Source organism: Vollenhovia emeryi, unplaced genomic scaffold, assembly GCF_000949405.1.
Source record: "Vollenhovia emeryi isolate VEMERY1.0 unplaced genomic scaffold, V.emery_V1.0 DF939161.1, whole genome shotgun sequence".
Lineage (NCBI taxonomy): Eukaryota > Metazoa > Arthropoda > Insecta > Hymenoptera > Formicidae > Vollenhovia > Vollenhovia emeryi.
Window position 1 is genome coordinate 969274 of NW_011967205.1, and position 13517 is coordinate 982790.

At 44.0% G+C, this 13517-nt stretch overlaps 1 protein-coding gene across 1 annotated transcript in view; it reads right to left on the reverse strand.

Annotated features, from left to right (window-relative positions):
- The window catches only part of LOC105564670 (zinc finger protein rotund-like), a 326878-nt gene that overhangs the window by 219781 nt on the left and 93580 nt on the right, over positions 1–13517 (reverse strand). Inside the window, exon 2 of the mRNA XM_012017214.1 lies at positions 12402–12464. Coding sequence (XP_011872604.1) covers positions 12402–12464 — 63 coding nt within the window. The remainder of the gene's footprint in view (positions 1–12401; positions 12465–13517) is intronic.

Consider the following 13517-nt stretch of genomic DNA (forward strand, 5'->3'; position numbering starts at 1 on the left):
AAGTATACTGCTGAAAATTGCAGTGAAAAATTGCTCTTTTCAGTGAAAATCCACTGATTGGCTTTCACAGAGTACATTTTAGAAATCCGTATTGAAGTTTTCTAAATTAAATTATAAGCGAGAGATTTTCTTTTTCTGTATATCGAATAAGACAGAAATGAAATGTAAAGTTTAATCTTTGACATCCAGGGATTTTAATTGGTGGCGGGAATTATTACCCCATTACAATGGGGATACATTAGAGGGATGATTGTACTGTGTTTTAAGCCTGACGATTTAAGGCGGCGCGCAGTTCTCGTTTTCGAATACTGTCACGATAGGTGGCCATAGGTGGCATTCGGGAATCAACATTAGACTGTTTCTTGAGATGAATATTCCCATATGCCTCGGTGGTCGAATAGGTTGAGACGCCCGCCTAGCGAGAGGGAGGTCCAGATTCAAACCCTGGCTGGGGTGATATTTTTTCGCAATAAATTTAGAATAAAATATTTAGACGCTGACACCCTGTCACGGCTCTCAGTCCTTTATTCCTTCAAATTTGTGTTTGTCACATTTGAGCCATACAAATTTTATTAAAGGCTTACTTTCTATTTAAAGACCAGCGTATAGTGGCGTAAAACATGCTATTTTTAATATTTGAGATATTGTGATAGATATCTCTCATCTCAAGATTATCCTTACTCCCCGTCCGTATGCATAAGTTAAACATCGTATCTGGGGCAGACCCGCATCAAAGGAAAGCGACGTTTTATCGGCGCGATAAAACGCGGCGTGTCCGCATACGGAAGAGGTTCTTGGAACAGAAAAGGGACGATCGCTGACCAGACAGAGTGGAATCAGGGGAACGACATTGTAGGTCCCAGCAGGCACGGCGAGGAAGCACGTTTACGCGCCAAAATGTATAAGGCTTGGAAAAGCATAACGGTTGTTTCGGTGGAGGTTATTTTCCGGACGGGCGATCTCGTCGACCCAGTGTACTTCGGGGAGACACTACCCTCTCGCTTAAGAAGACGTTATGTCGATCCTTCTGTAGGGTGCGCGGGTCATACGGTAGGACATCGCGCGTTTATTAGACAAATATGTGTCCGGTCTTATCCCTCGATTACCATTTGGATAAAATACAGGCGTCGTTCGTGCTCACTGTGTGTTACTTCCAGCAAAGTTCCAGTCTGAGATAACCGATAGCAGCGGGTCTACTTGCCAGAAAATATAGTGGGGAAAAAATCTCAAGCTACCATTATCCAACTCTTATTTCGAGTTAACACGTACTTAACGAAATGTCACCATCTCACTTCATGAAAATTCTATTCGATCAAATGCGAACACGATTAACAAGATCTTTCGCAATAAATTTCCTGTGTTAAAAACACGTTGCCAGTTATGGTCGATTGTAAGCTCAATTATTGTCATGTACTGGCGTCAAATAATTCTTGATGTTAAAGATTAATTCAAGTAAATTAGTGGTTTCGTCGAATTGTAAATAAATAAAAAAACACGCAACTGTGACGAGATGAAAATACTTACGTCGCGCCTTCCGGATCCCCCAAAAATCCAGGATTCTCCCGGTGACAGCGTGCAGCAACTCGAAATAAGAATCGGGTGGGTGGACTAGCGCTTGACTGATCGCGGGGATGACGAAAGAGAAAACGCCACGTGTCCTCCGGGTGATGGTGTAATGACAGATCGCGGTGATATAAGTGGCAGAGCAGAATACCGAGGGACGATCCCGGCGATCCCACGCGCGCGTTTCCCGTTAAGAAAGTTGTCTCGACGGAATCCACATTCGCGCGTTCGCTGCGTCATCCATATTTCGCGAATATAAGTTTTCTCATCGATGCGCGCGTCGATTCGGTTCGTCACAGTCTCAGGGCGACGCGCGATATTCCGATCCAACACGGTCGATGATATCATAAGGTATATTAAGACGTTATTGACGCGTCAGTGTTTTCCGCGAGTGCATCGTCGCGAATCAGACGTTGCGTGCAATTCTGTTTGCTTTCGGGTTACGCAACATTGTCGTGATGTCGACAGCATATACACGTTAAACTCGGCTCTGTGTATGTTCATAAGAGACACTCGAGCCTCAAAGGAGAAGCACTTATCTCTCTTGGAAATAAAGCAAGAATGTTCGAACGGATACTACAGAGAGAAATCTACCTTCTTATGTAATCGTCATGAAAAAATATTGCATTCTTTTCAGTTGTTATAATATTTATTCTCTTCGTCTCTATTCTCGCCTAACGATATTGATCTCTTATCTATTCTGCTCAATCTTTTGCGATATGTAATCCAAGAAATTTCTTTTCTGGAAAAGTCTTTCCCTCGCACTTTAAGGCCTAGAACTTGGTGCGTGTTCTAACAATAATCCTGGTGGTGCTAAATATAAAAAAAGTTGGAATGTTACAGCAAATCGTGCAGCATCTTGCATCGACGACGTAACCAAATTGTTACATTCGACTTCTTCACTCGTTGCAACTAAATGAAGCGGTATACGCGTTTGTAGAACGTTTGTACGGCTGTGATTTATTATTGGGTGATGCGTAACATTCTGTTCCATTAGGAGCCGTAACCCGGCGGCTACGCGAACAATTAACGACGGGAATAATCGGCGATAAGAGTCACGAACGCTCGCACGCACGCACGCACCCACACAGTCGGGTAGACACAGCCTTGAAGAGCGGTGGACATCCGTTTAGCTTGGTGTGTAGCCCACGCACGCGTGTATTTCGGTGCACGCGTTTGTTGAACGAGCGTTAGTCACCCGATACAGAGAAAGAGAGAGCGAGAGAGAGAGAGAGAGAAAGAGGGAGGTCTCCGCTTTTACATCGGTGACGACGGATGAAAAAATAGCAACATCCGTCTCGGCCGTCTTCCACTTGGAATGCGGGACACGTTGCCAATGCGACGGAGGGAATTCTTTTCGCACGCACTGCGGAATTATCGATATCTCGCGCACTTGCGTATACGTGGTTTCTCTTTGCCTCTGATCTTTCAACGCGGTTAACGGCGCGCAGCAGCTGTCGACAATCGCTGGAACGGCCGACCTTGTGATGTCCGCGCGAATATACGGACAGTTAAAACCGCGACGGCAAGTTAGATGAGCGTGCGGCTGCGCGGACGTCGTCGCTTTTAACCCGCGTGACGATCCCGGTGCGGCTTGGGGATATTACGTATACCTGCGCTTCTCGGAAGTGACATCGTCATTCTATAAAAGACGCGAGGGATGATTTAACGGGCGCTAAACGCGCGAGCGGTAAAAACGACAGGTGGAAGATGCGGCGGTGCGACGTAACCGAGTAACATATCGTCGCGAATGAAACGCTTAAGGACGTTCATCGGTAAATCGATTTTCTGTGTATTTGCTTCCAATTTTGACCATACGCTGTTAATAGTGTTATCTATATGCCTGCTCAATTTTTATAATCGTGTCCGTACCAAAGTCGAGATATTTAGTATCAAAGTTACTCGCATGGTATAGGCGAAACGTGGTCTGCAGGGATACTTAAATTTATCGCGATAGAAATTGTTTATGTATTTTGCTAGAAAACTAATCTATGATGCATAATGATATCAGGAATGATATATATTACAAGATAGGGATACGTAGCCGTACCGTTTATGTGTAATTGTAATTCACAATTCTCTATCGACGATATTTCGAAGCGTGTCGGCCAATGCATTCACAAAGGCAACATTGTTCGATCTTGGTTTTTCGTTAATTCTAACATCTTGGCTTATCTAAAGAAAAACCGTTTAAACTTTAACAATACAAGCGCAGCTTTAAGATATTCACGCTGTTAAACATTTGTCCATATTCTGCGTTTTGCATCTATCCATTCGCTTCGCGATTCTATCGAGAGGCTCCGTTTCGCTTCACCGATGCTCCGATATCCGTATTCCATTCGACTCCGCAGCGCGTCGTCGGGCAACAAAGTCAACGGCATTAGCCAGGTGCGTCCGTTCCGGTCGAGATAATAAATCCCGCTGTTCCGGATCCGCGACGTCGCGGAATGGTCCACGCGCGCTCTTCCTTGCCTCTTTCTCTCATCGCAAGGAAACGACGTCGGTGATGTCGGCGGCGCAGTTCACCTCGCAAACCCCTCCCGGCTCCAGCAGCGCAGTTCGACGTACGGGATAATATAGAGGCGGAGGGAGATTCGCCCTCTCCCGAATGGATCTTGCACCTGGGTCCATCCCTCGAGACCGCCGGCGGTCGATTTCGCGAGCGCGGGAGGTAGAATCGACGGCGATCTATCTATGCCTTGTTGTCCGCGTACACGGAACCACCCATTTACGATGTCGTTGTCTCGCGCATCCCCGAATAATTTACAAGTCCAATGCGTCGGATTTTTCTTCGGGGCTCGTGCAATTGTTTTCGCAATTTTAGAAACTGCGAAGCGGGTCGTGATGGCCCCTTCCTTAAATCACGATGGCCATTTCGCGCGGTAAAACCCAGGTATTTAATGTATTTGGTGCACCCTATAAAGTTTTTCGAGTGAGAATAGAACCACGGAATGAAATATTCACTGCGATACAATATTTCACTCCATGGTTCTATTTTCACTTCAAAACTTTCGAGAGAATCCTTTTTTTACACGCTGTCAAATATGCACGATGTATATTTTAAATAAATGTACCTAATCTTAAAAAATAGCGTTAAAAAGTAATGTAGGAATTACTTATGCTACACTTAACGCGACGTTTGAAGAGATAACAATATGGCGACTTACAAAGATCACGTTAAAAGAAAAGATTAATCGCGCTATTTCTTGCAGCCGCCTCGAAGATACCGTCGACGTGAAGTCGGTTCGTAAAACTCGTTCGGAAAAAAGAGGTCGAGGAGAGGGACGCGGCATGTCAGGCGGTGTCGCGTCACGTCACTTCAAAGTTTATGTTTCGTCACGTCATTTCAGAAAATATAGCGCGGCGATTCTCGCCTACGGAAATGGATGTTTAGCGAAACGAAACAGCGCGTACAGCCTGACCGAGTTTCCCCGTTGCATTAAATCATACACGTTTTCACGCAATAACGAAATAATATATTGCACCTGACGAAAGGCAAAGCGCGCAATCACTCATCCGATCTGTGTGCCGCGCGTTATAAAGTTTGCGCTCCGAGAGTTGGAGGGAAAAAATTCCTTCTCTTTCTTGAAGAAATTTAGCGCCGACTTTTCTCTTTAATAACCGAGTATTAATATTAAAGTTTTATTTTTTTCGTAAACCGCGCGAAACTTATCGTTGCTGCATTCGCGTGTGTCGCGCACTTCGAATTTCAGGATCGATCGAGGCTCGCGAAACGCGTTCCTTCCTCTTTCTCTCTCCCTGTGCGACTTTCACGACGCAAATTCAGAATAACCTCGGAAAATGCAACGTCTCCGGGAGTGCACTCTGAATATAATATAACTCCCCGCGGCGGAGGAGCTTTTCTCCTACTCCGGCGAACCGACATCTGACTTCTCGTGTATCACAAAAGAGAGAGCTGCGCCGGAAGCCCCGTGTGTGCTCGTGAGGCTCGCGGGCAGATTTCCGCGTGGCGCTTCGTTTGAAGTGGTCCCGAATCCCATTCCAACAGTCAGTTTCGGTCCAGCCTCGCGTAAAGTTCAGGGCGATGTATGCAGATGCGCCGGGTTTATAAATGGCCCTACGTACGGCTACTTACAAATACATCACGTGACGTTGCCCAGCTTAGCCCGTATTCGCCCGCGTAGGAGAACTAATCCTTAGAACGCACCATCTATAGTGCCTGCCTAATTTGAAAGTCATATCAATTTGAAAATCAGAATACCGATCGATACACCGTATAATCTTGCGTCGCGGATTATTAAAAACCGTGTAACAAGTAATGAAAGACGACAAAACACAGAGATCTCGATAAGTTAATATTCATACAACCAAGTGTACAAACTTAGTTCCATCGCTGACTAAATCACACTTGTAAATTTTACCACAATTCTTTCGCGGTTCTCCATTGTAGCGTTAAGTGGGTCCTTTTCATTTTATCAAACAGTGTTGGCCGTGACCAAGGGGCTAACCACTAGCTAAAATGTTGTCCCATCGATTACACGATTTCATCTGGTTACAAATAACCTCATCTAATGGCAAATCATTTTCTTATATGCACGTTTAAAAATATGTAACGTTGTCAAACCTCAAAGAGCTGTTAAATTTCCTCAAAATATATTTTACTTTACCTTGTAGAGGTAATTTCAGTTAAGATTGTAGTAGTCGGTCACGTGTTTCCTTGCTTCCCACTTTTCCCACTAGTCCAACCGTGGTCTTAACGAAAAGTAATTTTGTATTCGTATCTACCGTTTATTGTTCCAAATTTGCGCACAACAGTGTATCAACGTTTCAACTCACTGTTGTTCTAACGAGAACTACTAAAAGAAGTAAATTTTTTTAGAAAATGTTGAAATTTAATGTTTATTGTCTAACAAGCGAAGAAAGTTGAAAATAAAGACAAAACGATTACACGGGGATTTCGTAAGGATTTCATAATGATTTCGAAGACACTGTCCCACGATTACGTCAAGTGGTTACCCCCTTGCCCGTGACGTTAAGCCAAGGATGTACGAGCTACGAGAAAACAAGAGGAGCAAATAGATGATGCCTGGAGACGAATGAGATACATCATTCGCGAAAACCAACCCGACGTGCATCCCCGCAATTCTAGGATAATTTCTCCGTAATTCCGTAATTAGTATTTCTTGTTACTCCACCCGCGTGTGTCAACCGAGTAAAGGAAAGCCTGTTACAGGCTGACTTAGATACACCTTTATCCCACGCCTGCGGTGATGTACGCTCGGATGCTTTTCGGAGCTGGTGTACAGCGATTTTCAGCTGATGCGCATTATGCATACAGTGCGCGTCTCTTGCGCGGCTAGCAAAAGCTCGACCAACGACGTCGCCGCTGATGCGCGACGCAGCTTGCGTAACGCACGCCGCAACGCCACGCCGGCTGACCCACATGCGTGGTCTTTATTTAAACTGGTTTCCTCCCGGCGTCCTTTAGACCTGACTTTCGTCTGTGCTCCGGTCGCCGGGTCACCGGATTCGAGCGCGCCATTTTCCGCGAGACTGCGGCTCGGGAAAGGTCGCTTGTATGTGCACATATTTATGAGCGTCTCGCAAAAACTAGTTGAACTCGTTCGCGGTTCGAACTGAACGAAGAAAATCAAAATCTCTCTCTTCGTAACATTGTTTAATATTTCCGACTTCTCACCAAAAAATCTTGCCGAGTTGATAATACGAGCCTATAATGTTATCTCGGCGTATATTCTCGTTATTTAATTTTTATCAATAACGCGACTACGGCGTTTTCATACCAATGTACGACGTTAGAGAAAAACGACGGAAGTAATTACGGAATCATCTCCTCGCGTAGGCCACGGTGAAGTTCGAATTTGTTCGCCGGAGACTTATGGAACCGCGAAAATTTCAATTGCAAATGCCCGTCGACTTTGATACCGAAGGGAATAACGAGCTCCCAAGACGGGCGTTTTTTAAGCATCAACGCGATCCCGCCTCGTCGAATATTCTTGTTTCTCAAACGTATGTAAAGTTTGAATAATACAGCACAGAGAAGGCGAAGAGGTAGCGCGTAAAAAGGAGCAACGCGGAATAAAAATGCACCATTACGTGTCTATCGATCCCTCTACTTTCGCATCGACGTCGCAGCGCCTTCGAGGTCCCTTCAGAGTCAAAATAACGATACAACGATACAAAGCTATTACAATTTATGATTGTACATGTACCCTGTACACGTTTCACGTAAATCTCAAGCGCTACGGTGTGGCGAACATATTTTGCCCAACAGATTGTGAATAGCAATCGCAATTATTTCATTACCTTCGTGTCCTTCATCCCAGATGGCACACATAGTTCTATGAATATTTCTATTCTTCTGGAATGCAAATATTCATAATTTCAGAATATTTCAATCGAATATTCTATAAATATATATAGATTATTACAATTAGAAATCGTATATTCATAACAAAGAAGAACGTTTTTAGAATATTCGTTGAGAATGTCTTCGGAATATTCGTTCAGAATAATTTTTTAATATTCATCGAGTTTATGTATTGCACATTGTTTATTGTGTAACACACCTACCTTATGCAAAAGGCAGCGAGACCTGTGATCATACCATGTATAACCGACACGCTATATTCGATAGATTATTCTACTTACATTCGAAAAAGATTTATAGTAGTGCCAGTCGAATGTTCCACGAACATAAGAGAAATATATAAGAATGACATATGGAATATTCCAAATATTCTTGAAGAACTATTAAGAATACTCTTAAAAGTCGCCAGCAGTAATTAACATCAATGATTTTTATTGACCGTATCTGGCAATTAAAATTCTTATTGCGAAAAATATTACCCCAACCAGGATTCGAACCTGGGATTCTCGAAGAATATTGTTAAAATGTTCATAGCAGTGTCTTGTGCTATCTGGGACGTACGTGTTATAATATAACACCTGTATTATTAAACTAATTATCTCGATTCACCGATATCTATTTTCTGTAAGCTGTGAGCGAAACAACACTACCGGAAAACTGAAATATCGTTAACACTCGCTCCGACTTGTTTTGATTAACACGCATATTACTTATTACAGTCAAACACAGATCTGATACTCCTCTCAATTACGGCCGCGTAATACCACGGATATACTCAGACAACATCGTAATACGAGCGCGCGTATCAGATTTCGCATCTCCTAATCGAACGAGCGTTGCACGCGTTGCTTTATTTCTAGCTGTTTGCACGCGCTATCATAAGACAACCTGCTTTTATATCATGAAGTGGATAGTAATTCGATTCTGGAAAAACGAGAAAAGCTCCCCTTTCGTCGAACCGCTCACTCGCCCAGAAATTCATCCCGTTGCGAAACGCGTATGATGGGACGATTGCCAAACTCTCTCTCTCTCTCTCTTCACGACTACTTGGATATCGCATCATTTATCGTGTCAAACGCTACGATGGATATCGGCGTCTTATTGAGCTCGAAGAAATCTTTCAAATACCATATAACACATAAAAGTTAGTCTTGAAACGTTAGATACTCTGCTCTCATAAACAGACAGGCAGGAATGCCTGGATATTTCTATAGTTATAGAATACATTACACAGTAAAAAATCGTGTGTTGAAATGTTAAAATTTTCTTGTGTTACCAAGACATGATTATTATTTCAATGTAAAATTAACATAAAGATATGTTATTATTTTCGTAACATTTTTGTGTTATATTTATATTAACATAATAACCTGACACTTTATGTACGTCATTTAAACATTGAGTATCATTTTGAGTTCTTTCGACAAAACTATTTCACAAAATCAACCGAAACATGTAATATCTACATTTCTTAAAAATTATTTCAACTATTCTAATTTACAACTATTCGTACAGTTGACTTAGCCTGTCTGTTTTTATTGCATCACACTTAAGGTTGAAAGGACATGAACATAAATGTGAAGTATAGTGTTAATTAATTAACATTTATAATTTGTCAAAACGTAACACACGCGATGAATGTTATTTTAACTTCAAATTTAGAGTGGACTTTTTGGCACGTGTGAAAAATGTTAACATTAACATTTTATTTTTTACCGTATATGCACCCAGAGAAAAGATTTATTTAGGTTAAACAAATGAGATGCGTTGAAATCAGAAATCAACTACATTTTCATTTATTTCCACTAAAACATTTGCTAAATTCAAAGAAATAAATGTGAATTCTCTTAGGCCTGTTCTACAATATCTCGTATGTCGCTATCGGATGTCGGTACGTAGCTGACGGTTCAATGAGAAAATTTCTTTTTAACGTTTTACGCGTTATATTCTATAACAGGCCTTAAATATTCCAGTCTTAATGAGAATTTTAGTTTGGGTGAAGAAATCATTTCTTTCAAGTTAAATAAAAGTCTAGTAAGGTGAAAGAAAATTTGTTTGATTTCAAAGAAACTCTTTTCTAGGTGCAGAAATGTCCAGGCATGTCTGCCTGTCTGTGCACATCTCTCTTCGCTCACTTATCAGAATATCGCCCTTAGCATTTTGACGTTTGTCAATCAGTCCGTGTTGGGCGCGAATGTGCTCGACACACTCGGTACGGCGGACGTTTACGGAAGAATACAAATTCGCAACGTAATCTTCATGAGTAATCAACGCGCGTACTCCCGCGGGACTCGGAGCTGCTACAACCGATATACCGTTGTCGGCGACAGTGCGGCAGGTCGTAGAGACAAGTTCGTAACCAGCCGGGGGTTGTTCTCTCTCGAGAAGACGCGGCGCGAATTCTCGGGATTCTGCCGCGATGCACGCGCGCGACCGTATTCCCAAATCGATCGCGACAGCGATGGCGACGGGGAACGAGGGAAAAGGGATGCGGAAGAAGCATCCGGCTGAATTCCGATCCGGTTCTCACCTCGCCGAACAAGTGCACGAATTCCGTGAGGATGGTCGAAAACTATGAATACGCGCGTCGTACGTCGGGCGTATTTGTGTACAAATCCCGGGGGAGGAAAGGCGCGCTCTCCTACGCTGGGAAGCCACCCGTCGTCTCCCGTGTCTCACCTTTCACCGACCCGAGTGTCGTTATCATGCAAACGGTGATTTTCCACGATTCATAATGCAACGCATCCGAATGTCAGATGTCGCAAGACTCATGCCTAACTCCGGGAGGGGGAAGCTGAACGGTGCTCGATTAGAGAAAAGAGGTTTGATTCATTGCGTTCGCGATGCGGCATGAATATAAATCATCGGGCTGCGTCGCAAGAAAGGAATGAGACGGGCTGTCGCTCCGTCTGACAAAACCGCCCGATTAATCCTATCCATTCAGAAGTGGTCTACATCCAGAAATGATCCACCGAGTCAGATAAGTATTTGTAATAATTTTCATTCTGATTACTCTCGTTCGAATATTCGATCTTTTCTTTGACGGCGAATCCCTCGGAAGCTCCGTTTGGCGGAGTAATTTTACGGGGAATGTCAGGACTATTTCATCGTAAAAACTGAATCTATTCATATATGCGGGGTGTTATGTAATACCCGCCTCACCTTTCATTTACAGATAGAGCAGACTAGACTGACAATGAGTCGAAAAGTCCTCTACCATTTTGTAATTTTCACAACAGTTGATGAGTTATTAATTATTAAAAATATTCAAGCTCGCTGCGAGATGCGGCCGTCCCGCGATTGGCGTTGCTAGGCGCGCGAAGAGTTGTTTATGACACACGGCAACGGCTACGTATATTAAACAACTCCTCGCGCGCCTAGCAACGCCGATCGCGGGACGGCCGCATCTCGCCGCGAGTTTGAATTGGACGGTGGACCGGGCTAAGACAGCGACTTTTAATAATTAATAACTCGTTAACTATTGCGAAAATTGCAAAATGGCAGAGGACTTTTCGACCCAATCTAGTCCACTCTATCCGTAAATAAGAGGTGAAGCAAGTATTACATAACACTCTGTATATCGCCTTAAACGTAAAGAAGCTCGTTTCTAGTAAAAATCATTCCAAGACTATACTAAAACGTCAAGTCCAACACACACGTATATATATATATAAAAAATAAAACATAGGTAACATAAAACGGTAAACTCCGTTCGAAACACGACAATGCAAAGGGATTAACAGACGCCGTCTGACCGAAGGATGAGCAGCCCTCGTCCCTTAATCATAACAATACCAAATGTTACTCGATGATAACTGTATTAAGGCCGATAAAATACCAGGCTTGCACCCTCCGGTGCTTCCCGCTTGTTTGCCGAGCCGAAACGTCCCGCCGTGCAAACATTCGCGCAGGCCGTACAAGCCACTATCTTCTTTCCCCCAGGAAACTACGGTCGCGTGAGTGGCATTACGGGATTATTAGCGGACGGAAACTCCGCAGGCGTCTGCCCTATATCGGGAGCGGTTCCCTACATATTTGATGAAGAACGGCTGTGCAACGAGGCGCGCGTTACCATCGCTCTCTTTCGCCTTCCCCTATGGCTCGCCACGCGAGTGCGTGAAACTATTTCAGAATCGATACTTCGGCATCGAGAATATCCTTTCTCCGAAAAACTTTTCGCCGATTTACACTACTTCACGTACGACCGCTGTCGATAATTTATCGCGATGAGAAACTCAAGTGCGCGCAGTAACAGGGCGGAAGCGATAATTGAGTTAACAGAAAGTTTTCTTTATGTTAAAAGATTTCTCGCTGCCTTGGTCACAGCTTGGCCAAACGGGTCGTGGCCATTAACGCAAATTATCGGCAATCTATTCGGTTTGAATAATTTAAAACGGACGCAACCAGTTGACGTAATATCGAGTTATTAAACGAAGCGATACTGCGCGCATTGCTTTTATCGTCGCGTATTAATTTAACGTTGGCTCACCGAGTTAATGGCTGTCATGCTGCTAACTCGACCTGGATCTGTGTCCACTAGCCCGCTGTCACTCTGTAACAGAAACAGGAAGATGGCAATTTAGAGAATTGGGAAAGATCGATAATTGCTCCACTGCTATTTGCACGGAGCTAAATTTCGCGTATACGTCGCTGCCGCGCGTGAAAGCGCAGACTCGCGCGCATACATGGACAGGAGTGGAGTCAAATTCAAAGGGGGTCTTCTTTTTTTTTCTCGCGCCGCTCGTGTGTTTTCGAAGCACAGACGCGAATAATTTCCAAATGCAAAATTGCAAACGAGGCGTATTGTTAATAATTTCGAAAATGCAATATTGTGGAAAGCGAATAGCGTTCATATGAAAATGATTCGCGCTGCGGAATCCCGACGCACGTAAAAGCCGAGTGCACTCCACCGTCCGCTATGAAATTTTCTGTAATCACTCGTCGCTAGAACTGGGTTTCGTCAAATGTACGCTGCTCTTCCGTGTTATCGTTCCGCGATAAATTAATCAAAATCAAGTTTCACGTTTAAGCAGAAATACAAACGTAATATAAATTTATCTGACCGCCCGAGTATTTCGGTACCTATCTCCCGTGTTACAAATATAAATAAATTCTTATGCGGGCGCAAAAATATCTCAAATTTCGTTCGACAGCGTAGCTCGAATTACATCAAGTAACGCGGAAATGCGATATCGGAGCGGATATGAAATACTTCAAACAAATGTTCTCGCCGAACAGAGCTCTCGAAGGCTCCGCGGCATTTTTCCTCGTCGGTCAACGCGCTAAACATTCTTTGCGCTCCGCATATCGCATTTTACGAATGTCTGTTTCTTTCGTTCGCCCGGCGTTTCAATCCCGCGAAGCTCGCCAGCGGAGCGCGCTCGCCCGGATTCGCTCGCGAATTTTTACCGTCCCGGCCTGCCATCGGTCACTCCCGATGGATCTGGATCCCGGCGGGAGCCGGGATTACCGAGACGGAAATTCTCCGGAAAGGAAATGACGGCGAGTCGTTCGGGCGTGTCGGGCGTGTCGGGCGAGGGAGGAGTACGTCGACGACGACGTCGAGAGAAACCGAGAAACCCGGTGCCTCGTGGAGGGTGCAGTG